Source organism: Acanthopagrus latus, chromosome 21 (genome assembly GCF_904848185.1).
Source record: "Acanthopagrus latus isolate v.2019 chromosome 21, fAcaLat1.1, whole genome shotgun sequence".
Lineage (NCBI taxonomy): Eukaryota > Metazoa > Chordata > Actinopteri > Spariformes > Sparidae > Acanthopagrus > Acanthopagrus latus.
The window spans coordinates 26,778,971-26,791,585 of NC_051059.1; the positions used below are offsets into that span (position 1 = coordinate 26,778,971).

The 12,615-nt window shown below is 45.7% G+C and overlaps 1 protein-coding gene across 5 annotated transcripts in view; it reads left to right on the plus strand.

The window, feature by feature from the left end:
• The window catches only part of efr3a (EFR3 homolog A (S. cerevisiae)), a 92,553-nt gene that overhangs the window by 60,761 nt on the left and 19,177 nt on the right, over positions 1 to 12,615 (plus strand). For all 5 annotated transcript variants that reach the window (XM_037082976.1, XM_037082973.1, XM_037082972.1 and 2 more), the window contains 4 exons: positions 6,381 to 6,459; positions 8,506 to 8,641; positions 11,094 to 11,264; positions 11,521 to 11,635. In XM_037082976.1, coding sequence (XP_036938871.1) covers positions 6,381 to 6,459; positions 8,506 to 8,641; positions 11,094 to 11,264; positions 11,521 to 11,635 — 501 coding nt within the window. The remainder of the gene's footprint in view (positions 1 to 6,380; positions 6,460 to 8,505; positions 8,642 to 11,093; positions 11,265 to 11,520; positions 11,636 to 12,615) is intronic.

Below are 12,615 nucleotides of genomic sequence, written 5' to 3' on the forward strand. Positions count from 1 at the left end.
AGTCAGCTGAAGAAAAATATGTCCACAGTCAAATGTTGCTTACTCTTTGTTAGCATGCTAACAAACTGAATACTGTACAGTATGTGTCACCTTCAGTATATTTGGGCTTTAAAAGTTTCATATCTGTCATGTCGGCTGACGCTCGCTCTGTTCAGTCCCTGCAGGACTGTTAATGATGAACCCTGGGAATTCTGCACGACTGAGAGTATGAATTTGTTTTCCAATCATGCAACTTTTTTTTTTGTAAATTTGACGATCAATAAAATGATGGTGTGTTTGGACACAGCTGCGTCATCGTGCAGAACTCACAGGAGCGGACTGGAAACTGTCCACATCTGATACTTACAGGCCTGGCTGCTGTTGAGTGATGTAACATGTGGAAACACAGTTGTCACGAATGGATTTCTTTGTCTTTTTTCTTTTTTTTGAATTTGACTTGTAGTTGTATTGATTTGTATTCCAGTCTCCAGATAGTTACTATCAGTAGCGGCAGTAACGGTGATAGAACTGACAGTCGTGATATTGAGTGTGAAAAGGCAGCGGATGGTGTTTCCACCGGGGGCCATTTACGTCGGGAAGTCATTATCAGTGTGAACATCACGGGCTCCCAGGGGCCTTTTCCTGGTAACACTGGAAAGATTTAATGTTGGTACACAGTCACACACACACACACACACACACACACACGACTGTTACTGCTAAATTAATAGTGAGGGATGTTACGTCAGTATTGTAACCTGGAGCCCCGACAATTTAATTTCATGTCATTAACTTATTAATAAGGTCAACACACATTAATCAGCACGTCTGTAAATGTGTCCGTGTTAAACCTGCCGGCTAATTTTCACCTGCGGTCGAGATGTTTTGAAACCGTTAAAGTCATAAAATTAACGCAACAGAGACGATGTGATGCCACAAACACGGCAACAAATCAAGACAAAACAACAGTGAAACATCTGTACGTTAACACGCTAACAATGCTGCTCAGGCTTACAGATGTTGAAGCACAGTCTCAAACAGTGGTCACTGGCTTGGCAGCTCTCTCTAACTCCACTTTCCCACAATGAAAGTCACTAACAGACACGTACTATTAAACCGTGAGTGGCACATACTGTAGAAAATGTTTACATTTTGATGGATTCATGGTTTGCAGAAACTTAAAAAGGCAACAAGTGATCAGCTAATAAAACTGTCCAGATTGTTAATAAAAGATATTTTGTACTGTGAAGATGATGACAGTGATACAAAAAAGTTGTTTATTTGCCGCATGATAAGCTGTCAATCCTTTTTTGTTCACATCAGCTCCCCAAACAGAACAAAACAAAGTGAAGCTCTGTGATCAATGGATCCTGTCCATCACCTTTAATTGGCGATAAGTGAGCGTCAATCATCAGGAGGGAAAATCACAGCGTTTAACACCAAGATGTTCAAATGACGCAACTCAGAATCTACAGTGTGTCCCTAAACTGAACTGTCTGACAAACAGACCACTAGATTTGAACTTTCCCATCAGACTAATGTTCCTGTGATAAATGACACTGCTGACACTCAGTCAACAGGACTTATATCCAGAGCCGCAGCAGAATAACGCTGTCGTTCCCTACAGCACTTGAACGTTACAAACAATCAATAGTGAGGTGCCTGCAGGTCTGAGGCTCAGCCGTCTGACAGTTTACCCAGCGTCTGTTACAAGAGTGATGCGAAGTGCAGAGAGAGGTCAGGAAGAAATTACAGCAGAGAGGAGAAGTAAAAGGTTTTTCTGCAGTGACGGGAGTGTGTGTGCACGTACGACTCCCCGATCAGCTCTGCTTTAATGTGTTCAGCCTCGCCGCTGCTCTGACGATGCGGTCGTTACTCCTTCACGTTGAATTATTGCCGTAACTGTCTTAAATAATGGTAATGTAGACTTGCAGTTCTGTTCTCTGTGATCGCCCGCTGATTAATTCTTTAGAAAGACGTTCCTGTTGACAGATGTGATATCAGCCGCTCATCGTGAGAAAGTGCCAAATATCAGAAGCTCCTTTTCTGAGTTTTATGTAACGTTTTCTTTGTGCGTCGGACGGCTTACAGAGTTGGAATGAAAAGGTTCCCAGTTGTGATGTGAAGACACACTGCTGGTTCTTCTTTTCTTCTGTCAGCCTCGATCGAAGTGACAAGGTGTAAACAAGCTGAGCAGCAACACGCTGCTGCCTGTAAATCCAATGAGGGAAGCGAGCCTCTTAATGCTGCCATTAACAATTAATTACATAATATTAGTGGGACTGCTTGACATCTGTAGGGCCTCTTCAACTACTCGGCTACATTTAATCATTTTTCTCTCCTCGCTGTCCCTATAATTTACTTTCCTTTTTTGCCTCAGAGCTTTTCCAGCTAATTCTATTAAAGCTCAGCAGTTGTTCCTCTTTATTTCCTTCTCGCTGGCTTCTGTGTTGCATCAACAGGTAACACCGACAGCCAAGGTCTCATTTTGAGATCCGCAATGCATCAAAAAAAAAGGAGATCTGATTAGTTGCGGCATGTCGAATCGCTTTCCAGGCACCCGAGTGGAGAGACTGTGGCATCCTTGACTGCCTGGAATCTGACTCTCTGACACAAACACAGATTTTTCTTTTCCAGTATTTTCACTCTCGCTGCTGCCTTTTCTTTCTTCACACCAGCCGCCGCCTGCAGTGGAACTCAAGAGGTTGCTTGGAAATGTGCTTAATCTCTTTTTCTCTGAGAATTGGATGAGAAAATTAGTATCACACTCATCATCTCATGTCGTGTGTCTTTGCACTAAGTGAGAATTAGTCGGCAGCAAACAGACGCTCAGGTGTTGAGATTTGATCTCAGACAACATCCAGAACTCCAACACTGGACGTTAGACAGAGAGCTCTCAGGATTGTGTTTATCGAGCACGTCTGCAGTCGAAACTCTTGTTTTTGGTTTCAAGACATCTCTTTTTTTATACAATCCTTTGTTTTCAGGTCCGTACACACACACACACACACACTCACACACACACACACACCTGCTCTAAGCCCTCAATAACCAGCAGTTGTTCTCAGTGTGTCATCTTTAAACTCCCAGTCTGTTGCTGTCGACGAGTGTGTGTTTGTGTTCAGGCAGCATCTTCCCGGTGTCACCTCCGGCTCTGACCACTGACTCGCCGGCGTCACTCGCCCCCTAGAGGACGGGCGGTGCCACGTCAGCCTCTGCAGCGTCGGAGAGAATCTGCTGACTTGTGTTTGTTTCTGTGTAAACCCAGTGAGAGGTGACATTAGAGAGAGGAAGCGGTCTGTACAGCAGACGGTTAACAAAGTGCTGATGTGTCTGAAAGTTCGGATGAAGCGGACGACGTCTGATAAAGTTTGTGACCCGATGAAGACGATTCAGGAAAGACCCGCCAGGTTTTCATGATTGAAGAACGTGGTGCCATCATCATCTCATAGAAATCAAATGAAACACGAGTTATTTAAATGCTACAGATGCAGCAGAGGCAGAGATCGTATTTCCTTCCATGCAGTCTTCTTCCTTGTCAAAAGCTGGTGCCTACGTTACCCATAATGCAACCTGCAGTGTCTGACTCACCTGATGTATAAAGCCTGTCACTGGGCGTTCCCCTCCGTGAAACGACGACCTCAAAGTTTGCAACCTACAGGCCCAAAATGACATCAGATCACAAGCTAGCAGCTGCTGCTGTCACCATTTAGCCATTTTAACACCTCACATGCTAAACAGTTTCCTCCCAACACTAGTCTGCAGATTTCTTGAGTTAGACGCTTGTGATTTGTTTAAAATATAACAAAAGAGCCGGAGTGTTTTTCCACACGTACCTGAATGAGAATCAGTGACGCCTGATTTCATTACAGCAGTTAAAATTGCTTCCTCAACACCGTGCAGACCAGGTTGTTAATTTACCTTTAGCATATACAGACTTAAGGCCCTTCAGGTGTGGCTCTGACAGTAGCAGGTATGAGGTGAATTTATGTTACATGGTTTTGGTGCAGAACCGGACTGACTACATTCGTCCCTGCAGTCTTTTTAATTCTTCTGTGGACTGAGCCGTCGCCGTGCTCCTCGTCTGCCTGTGTGTCTGTGGGTGAAACCAGTTCTCCTCCTGCAGAGCTCCTGCAGGGACGACGAGGAGGAGGCAGAGGGGGGCGTCTTCAGACTATAAATAGCAGGGATTGGGGTTAACGGTGGTGGGAGGGTTTTGGGGGGGTTTGGATTGACGTCACGTTGCTGAACAGTTCTCACACAAGCAGCTTCTTCTTTCAACTCCGTTCTCATCTCTCTCTCTCCAAACGCCGTCCTTCCTCTCTCCTCTGCCAGTAGATTAACTCAGGACTGACTGAGTGTTTTAAAATGGCTGCTGTCGTAGGACGGTCGAACTGAATCATCCTCGAATGGTTCGTCACTCAAGCGTCACAGGTGATGCTTGAATTAAATGCTGCAGTTTGTGGACGAGCCTCTGCTGACTTTAACGTGATACAGACTCTGAAACATGTTGGTAATTATCAGACTAACCACGGCTGGAAGACCTGCACGTTTTCAAGATCAACATCCACATATCATCTTTTGCTAAATGCTTAAAAAAAGTGTTGAAACACAAATCATTTTATAAGTTTTATGAGACTGAATAAAATATACAAAATGACCAGAAAGTGACTGAACAACTGCAGAGAAACAAACACAAAACGTCATCGAAGAGACGTGAGCTGACTACAGAGAGATGATGTAAGAGACACAAAATGTCAACAGAAGAGACAAAATGTCCTCAAGGAGACACAGAACGACTACAGAGACACATAAAAAGAGAAACCGTCCGTCATCTGGTCACAGATTATTTGAATGATTTGAATCCTGATGTTTTCTGAGTATTATTACAGATCATAAATATCTCACCTGTGTCTAAACATTCTGTTTTTTGATTCTTCGGGGTCATAAACGTTGGTGATAGCTGACATATCTCATATCTCATTTTTTTCGTTCTGTTAGTTTAAGCTGAAAGATCTCTGCAGTTTAATCAACCCGTCCGTTAAATGGAGACGCCTTTGAAACACGAACGACCAGCTGACCACGTGTCCGGCAGCAGAAAGTGAGTGTGAGAGGAAGAAAACGTTCTGAAATGAGACGGACACGAGGTCGGCGTCTGGTCGGAGGAGGTTTAATACTGCGGACGTGGACGAAGTCGTTGTTGTGTGGATGGACGGCGTCTGAAAAGCTGCTGCAGGTCAGAGAGCAGGCAGATGAGATGGATGTTTGAAATACTCCTGATGACCTCCTGGGCCTCAGTGCCGCTCTGAAAGGTCTAATACCAAGGAAGAAAAGAAGAAGAAGTAGGTGTTCTGTGGAGGTGGGAGGCCTCTGACCTGCGACAGCTGTTTAAAGAAGTGTTTTAAATGAAAGTGATGTTCAGACATGAATAGCAGATGTATGTTGTGGGCGTGTTTGCCTGGAGGCTGCAGGTCTGCTCCTACAGAGACGAGTGAATCTGTCGTCCATCAGCCGCTCACGCTCATCTGCATGATGATGCTTTGTTTAACCTCCGACCTCTCGCTCGTCTCACCTCTGTGGCTTCTGCTCACAGTTCAGGTGTGAAGACGTGGGCTCACAGGACCAGCGGTGGGATGTCTGACGCGGTTTCTTGTTGATTTTCTGTGTTTTGTTTTTTGTTTGTGTGTTTTTTACATCTCATCCTCCCCTGCATCGGCTTATTCGATCTGTTTGTCTTCATCTGTGGGCAGATCTGTATTTAAACCGTTGGACTGCGTGATTAAAGCTCACAGGATGTTGATCATTATTCTGCTTGGATCAGAAATTAATTTGGAATTAAACCAGAATGAAACATGTGACACTTATCTCACCAACTCTGTGGTTCAAAGAGAAAAATCACCTCCAAACCAGGTATACATATCTGGCTAGTCATCCTTGTCATGAAAGCATAAATATGTACAGCATATTACTGTATATTGGATCACAGTATATTAAAGTATAACTATGTTTTACCGTAATTTTACAGCCTTTTTTGTAACTGTTTATTTAGAAACACAGAGTAAGAGTAAGAGTAACACAATCTGTTACTTTTGCATCTAATTTCTGTAAATTCCCCCAAATTGTGATTTTGACAACATTCATGAATATCCAGTGTGGTCTCGTCTTGACGTTTGGTGCCAGTTTGGGGAATCATGAGAACAAATGACCTCATCAGTCAGTGCGATGCTGATGGATAGAGACTGGACCTGGTACATGTGCAGCAGGATCATGTGTGGACAACATGTCCCTCAGTCCTCTCCGGTCGGAGGACAACAGCAGTACGATCTCTGCAGGAGAAGCTGCTGCTGATGATCATGTGAGAATATGAACCATGAAATAATCTTTGTGTCTTCTGTCTTCAGGCACTTGGACAATCACCACCTGTGGGACCCCAACGAGTTTGCTGTGTCCTGCTTCAGAATCATCATGTACTCCATCCAGGTACAGTTCACACACCTGCACCACGTTAAAGGAACGGCATCCAACTTTTTACACTGCCCCGGGTACTGTAAGGCCCAGGCTCAGAAGTCAGCAGCGTCCCTGAATCCTCCACAGGCAGACGGAGATCACAGCCGATCACTCCGTCCATCAGAGTCACTGAGCAGCTCCACCCTTTCTGATCTGGAGGTTCTTCTTCCAGGTCCTGGTCAGATAACTTTTGAGGTTCTTGAATGATTTGAGTTTACTGATGTCAGTCACACAAACATCCCCGACCTACAGCCACACCACCACCACCACATCCTCCTCCTCCTCCCCATCATCCTCCTCCTCCTGCTCCTCATCCTCCTCCTGCTCCTCCTCCTCCTCCTCCCCATCATCCTCCTCCTCCTCCTGCTCCTCATCCTCCTCCTGCTCCTCATCCTCCTCCTGCTCCTCATCCTCCTCCTCCTGCTCCTCATCCTCCTCCTCCCCATCATCCTCCTCCTCCTCCTCATCCTCCTCCTCCTGCTCCTCATCCTCCTCCTCCTGCTCCTCCTCCTCCTCCTCCTCCCCATCATCCTCCTCTTCCTCCTGCTCCTCATCCTCCTCCTCCTGCTCCTCCTCCTCCTCCTCCTCCCCATCATCCTCCTCCTCCTCCTGCTCCTCCTCCTCCCCCTCCCCATCATCCTCATCCTCCTCCTCCCCATCATCCTCATCCTCCTGCTCCTCATCCTCCTGCTCCTCATCCTCCTGCTCCTCCTGCTCCTCATCATCCTCATCCTCCTCCTGCTCCTCCTCCTCCTCCTCCCCATCATCCTCATCCTCCTGCTCCTCATCCTCCTGCTCCTCATCCTCCTCCTGCTCCTCCTCCTCCTCCTCCTCCTCCTCCTCCTCCTCCTTTTCCTCTGTCTGTTTGTTTAATTGCTCGCTCGCTCAGAAGTTCCCAGGTGACTCGGAGGTGCTGGATGAGGCGCAATCGATGGTGCGATGGGACAATGTTTTGTTTGTGTGTGTGTGTGTGTGTGTGTGTGTGTGTGTGTGTGTGTGTGTGTGTGTGTGTGTGTGTGTGTGTGTGTGTGTGTGTGTGTGTGTGTGTGTGACAAAGTCTGGCAGAGTTTTGTCTCTCTGATCTGTCCGGGGGGGTTTCAGCCTGTCTGCCAGGAGACAGCGCCGGCTGTGCGTTTGATCTTAGTTACATAAAAAACAAACGCACCCCGAGTTGGTCCTGCAGAGACGCGTCAGAACATTCTGCTGTCAGGAGTTTGGACCGCTTTCAAAGAGCAGTCCCCCTCGAAGCTGCTGCTGTTTTTCTGTACGTATCAAGGTAAAGCTTAGATCCAGAAGCTCCGGGGAAATTAATGGTAAATATCAGGATTTGCAGCCAGTGATTGGTTTCTAAAGTTGCCACTTTGCACCGGTGCTCAAGCCGTTGAAGAGGAAATCCATCAAAGAAGAGGACACGCGGAAAGCAATTTCTGCACTCACAGGAGCAGGAAATGGAGCTGAATGCTCTGCAGGCATGTTCCTTTTTAATTTCCAGGGCGCTTAAAAGTAAAAGTACACTACAGAAATACATCTACAATTCAAATTTGTTCACAGAAATAATGTTCTTCAAAACAGAACCAGCCAGTTGGATTTAATTTCGCCCTCTTCAAGTCATAACGGAGTGGCTGATAAATAAATATAACGCTGAGACTTAAATAGAGACTGTAAACTGTCTGCTAACTGTTTCTGGGTTCAGCAGCCAGTTAGCTTAGCATAAAGACTGGAACTGAATCTGGTGGTTTCAGAATCGATGCTCTACAACCTCTTTAGCTCTTTAGGGAAGATGTTGTACTTGTTGAGTTTAATTAATGCAAAAACTCTTTGAATTTTTCTGTCAACTCACCAAAATGTTGTGATTGAGTGACGTGAGCACAAGCGAGCGACAGTGAGCTCTGTTGTTGTTCCAAACCGTGTGAATGCATCTAAAATCCTCTTTATTTCTGTGTGTGTGTGTGTGTGTGTGTGTGTGTGTGTGTGTGTGTGTGTGTGTGTGTGTGTGTGTGTGTGTGTGTCGTCCTCCAGGCTCAGCACTCTCATCACGTCATCCAGCAGGTTCTGAACCACCTGGACTATCACAACAAGACCACGCCGCGGGTCAGAGCCGGCATCGTCCAGGTCCTGCTGGAGACGGTGGCCATCGCTGCCAAAGGATCCGTGGGTGAGTTCCAGGAGCGTGTTGGTTCCGACTGCTGGACCAGAAAAAGAAACAGGATATAATTCACATGTTTCGTTACCTGATTGATTCGTCCTCTGGAAACTGATCTCATGATTTCATGTATCAAAAATGATCTAGTTCCTCCAACGTTCAGACGACTTCCTGTTGATATAATTTGTTTTTGCTTAACGGACGAGACAAGTTTCATGACGTCACTTCATCTGAGACGTAGTGATCGATATTTTAATGTGATCTGTGACCTTTTATCAACTGATCAATGAGGAGCTGCAGCTCGTTCTTCATGAAGCATTTGTGATTCACTACTTGCCTTTGCACCCTGTTTGAAGAGGATAGAAAAATGTTATTTATTTTCAGAAACTTTAGCTGTGAGTTGAGCTCATGCTGTTTTTTGTTGTATCTAACTCTTCCCTCCTGTGTTTTACTGCCTCCGCCTGTATTTAAAACAACCTTCCTCCTGGGTAGGAATGATTGAGGAGACCAAACGAAGCGATGCGTTATCCTTTGAAAGTGAAATCACGACTCCTCCCAATCTGTGGCTCGGTACAGTATGACAGTAGAGCAGCTTCTGCAGATTCTCCCCCGCAGACCGGCGTTAACAAGCATCCTCCACCATCACTGTGTACTTCCAGTCATGTGTTCAGAGTTCAGAGCAGAAGCACAAAGCTAAAGTGTCACTAGACAAAAAAAAGTGACCTAAATTGACCCTAATGTGCAAAAAATTGCTTTGGAGTTCACGTTGTATCTTACACACTCCACTCCTCTGATCTCAAACCTTTTTAAGTCCTGCTCAGTGCAAAGATTACAGATGAAAGTGAGAAACATGTCAAATAAAAGTGTTGGAAAATAATTAGAAATGGAATCTGAGCCGTCGGGCTGGAAGGTGTTTTATTAACGCTGGAGTTCATGTTCAGGCAGCGTGAGGTTCAGTGGAAGAGAATCCTGATTTATATTCTGTCAGTGTGGGTGTGAGATGCATGTTGACGCTGAACAGAAGGTCTCTGATCATGACAACAGATCTCATCTTTGTGTTAGAAACAAACACTGAGTGACCAGAAGTTCAGAAACGCCTGTATGATGTAGAAAACAGCTGAAACTATGATCCAGTCCAGTCACCTGGATCGTTACAGTGAACAGGATCTTCAGCAGTCTGAGTGTGTGGGGGAAGTTTCTGGTTCAGTTGTGAGTTTGTGTCGGTGCTGTAGAGTAGATCAGTGATGTTGCTGTATCCAGACGCCCCCTGTGTCCTGACACCTCAGTGGATTAGATCACTGTTAAAGGAACTGGATATCAGTCTCAGCTGTGAGACCAGTAGAGATTCATGTGTCGTGTTTCTAGGAGTGATGTACCAGGATTAAATAAAACCTGGGCTCGGTACGTAGAATAATGAAGATTAATGAGATTAACGCATCTCCTTTGTTAATTTCTCCCGTGGTTAAATAACACGGTGTCATCTGCATACGTCATGATTCCAGCTGGTAGATGATAGATGTTATAGGTCCACCTGGACGTGTTTAGCGTAGCTTAGCACAAACACTGTATGTGGGGGGAAACCGTTAGCACAACGTCTTCCAACGTGTCCGAGTCTGTGTGACGTTGTGTCTTTGTTGTTTATTCTGCGGGTCAAGAAACTGAAAACAGAACGCAAACCAACGAGTCTCTTAGATGGTCGATAGATTAAAATGGCTTGAATATAAATCTGTTTTTATTTAAAAGTGTCTCTACCAGCAAGCACGGTTGTATGTTAATGTTTTTGGTAAATAGCGCAGGTTACATTGTGGGTAGTGTTTTTAAAAATAGCTTCTTTTAAATTAACACAAAAATAATCTAAACTCCAAAAGAACACCGGCAGAATATGTTTCTCAGAATGGATCAAGTCTTTTTCTCACCACTACCCTCATCTTTTCTAGTTTTTTTAAATGTAACGTGCCACAGCATGAGAGGGCGAGCAGCGAGTTTGTTATAATCCGAGGTGTTGCTTTTTATGCCAGAGTGAATTAAGACAGCTGGACCAGAGACGACGTGTGAACGTGACCATCAGCACGGACACAAACCTCTTCATGGGGGCGGCGTTTTTCCAAATGTAATGCCTGTTGTTCTCTGTGAGCACCGAGTGAAACCTGTGAAACCTTCATCACTGGAGAATTTTAGTGAAAAACAGTTGAAAGTCTCAGAGTTTTAGCATTAATCTGAGCCGACATATCACAGTTTCAAGCCTTTGAGCTGTGAGAGCTTCGATCAGACAACAAATATTTCAAGCTTTTATTTTGTTTGACACTCGTTAATTCTTCGTGCATCATATTGTCAGAAAACGAGATGTTCCTCAGTTCTCCTCTCAGTTTTTTCCACTTTCTCCTGACTGTAAACTTCTCGGCCCAGAGTCAGTTTTGCCTTTGCAGTGACGTCTCCTGTCTGCCGGCTGTGTGTGTGACTGCAGGTCCGACGGTGCTGGAGGTGTTCAACACTCTGCTCAAACACCTGAGGATGAGCGTGGACTTCGAGCTGGGCGAGAGCTCGAGGAGAAACTCCAGCACCAGCGTTTCATCCGGCCGCGGCGGCAAAGAGAGCGAAGAGAGAATCGTCCAGAACGCCATCATCCAGACCATCGGTATGATCCCCGTTTACCCCCTCTGTGTTCTGGACCGGTACTCACAGGCCCACGTCTACATGAAGAGTCGCTGCTGGCTGTAACCAAACCTCAGGTTTCAGTGCTGAAATGCTCCTCGGGTGAAGCTCAAGTTGTGTGTTTGATAGTGAAGATGAAATCAGGATAAACAGAGGGGAGAATGTGCTGTTGACCTCCTACAAAGATCCGAGTCTTTGTGTCTGAGCGCTGACTCACGGCTCTCTTGTCCTCCCGCCAGGCTTTTTCGGAGGAAACCTGCCAGACTACCAGCGAGCCGAAGTCATGATGTTCATCATGGGCAAAGTGCCAGTGTACGGGACCCCCTGCCACACCTTGGACACCGTGAAGATCGGGTGAGTCACACATTCATTATCTGAGTACTCCGGGGGTCTCGCATGCCGCTCCGCCAGCCAATCAGCTCACAGCTCCCAGAAGCCCATTTTGCTGAATGCAGAGACGGTTTGGCTCTAAACACGTTGGCTCCACTCCGTCTTTTCTTTCACCGTGAACACGACAGAGAACTGAACCGCTCGAGCTTTGTGATGGATAACGGCTTCTGTTTGTACTGAAACTGAAGCTGAAGCTCTCTCATCTCTCTGCTGCTGAAGTCATTCGTCCTGTGAGAAATATCAGCTCTTAAAGGGAAAAAAATTGATATTTTCAATCATCAGAATGGATGTGATTGAAACTTAACACCTGACAAAGGTACAGTGAGATTGTAGCATTTTACAGTTGATTTCAGGAGGCGTTTTGCTGACAAGTCACAGGAAACAGAATTCCTCATGACATTAGACTCATAGTACATGCTGGCTGCAGTGTTAGTTAGGAGACTGAAACACACACACTCTTTTTTTTTTTTTTTATCCAAAGTGAATTGTGTCTTAATCTGTCCTCACTTCACCTCCCGGACGCCCCGCGGTGAGTTCAGCTCCCGGGTCACTGAGACGATGGCCGGCCGTCTTCTCCCCTGAACAAAATAAGAAAGAAAAACAAGCTAATCCCTCCGGCCTCAGGAGTGCAAGAACAGATAATCCCAAATCAAACGAACACTGTCCTGCTCCTCCTCCTCCTCCTCCTCGCAGACCGGGAGGCTCACTCTCTCTCCTCCTCATTTCGGGTAATTGCCGGAGGAGAGAATTCGGACTCTGAGGCTCGTCGGTGTGACGGTGCTGCACTCTCATTATAAACATCCAGGAGCTGCTGCAGAAAACACAGATCTGATAACAGCTTTTATTTCATGTTGAATCTGCGCACAGCATTTGTGTGACTGCAGCGGGTTTCTGCATGAGTTTCTTCTTACATTTTGGATCAGTATCAGTTCATTCAGTCAAAT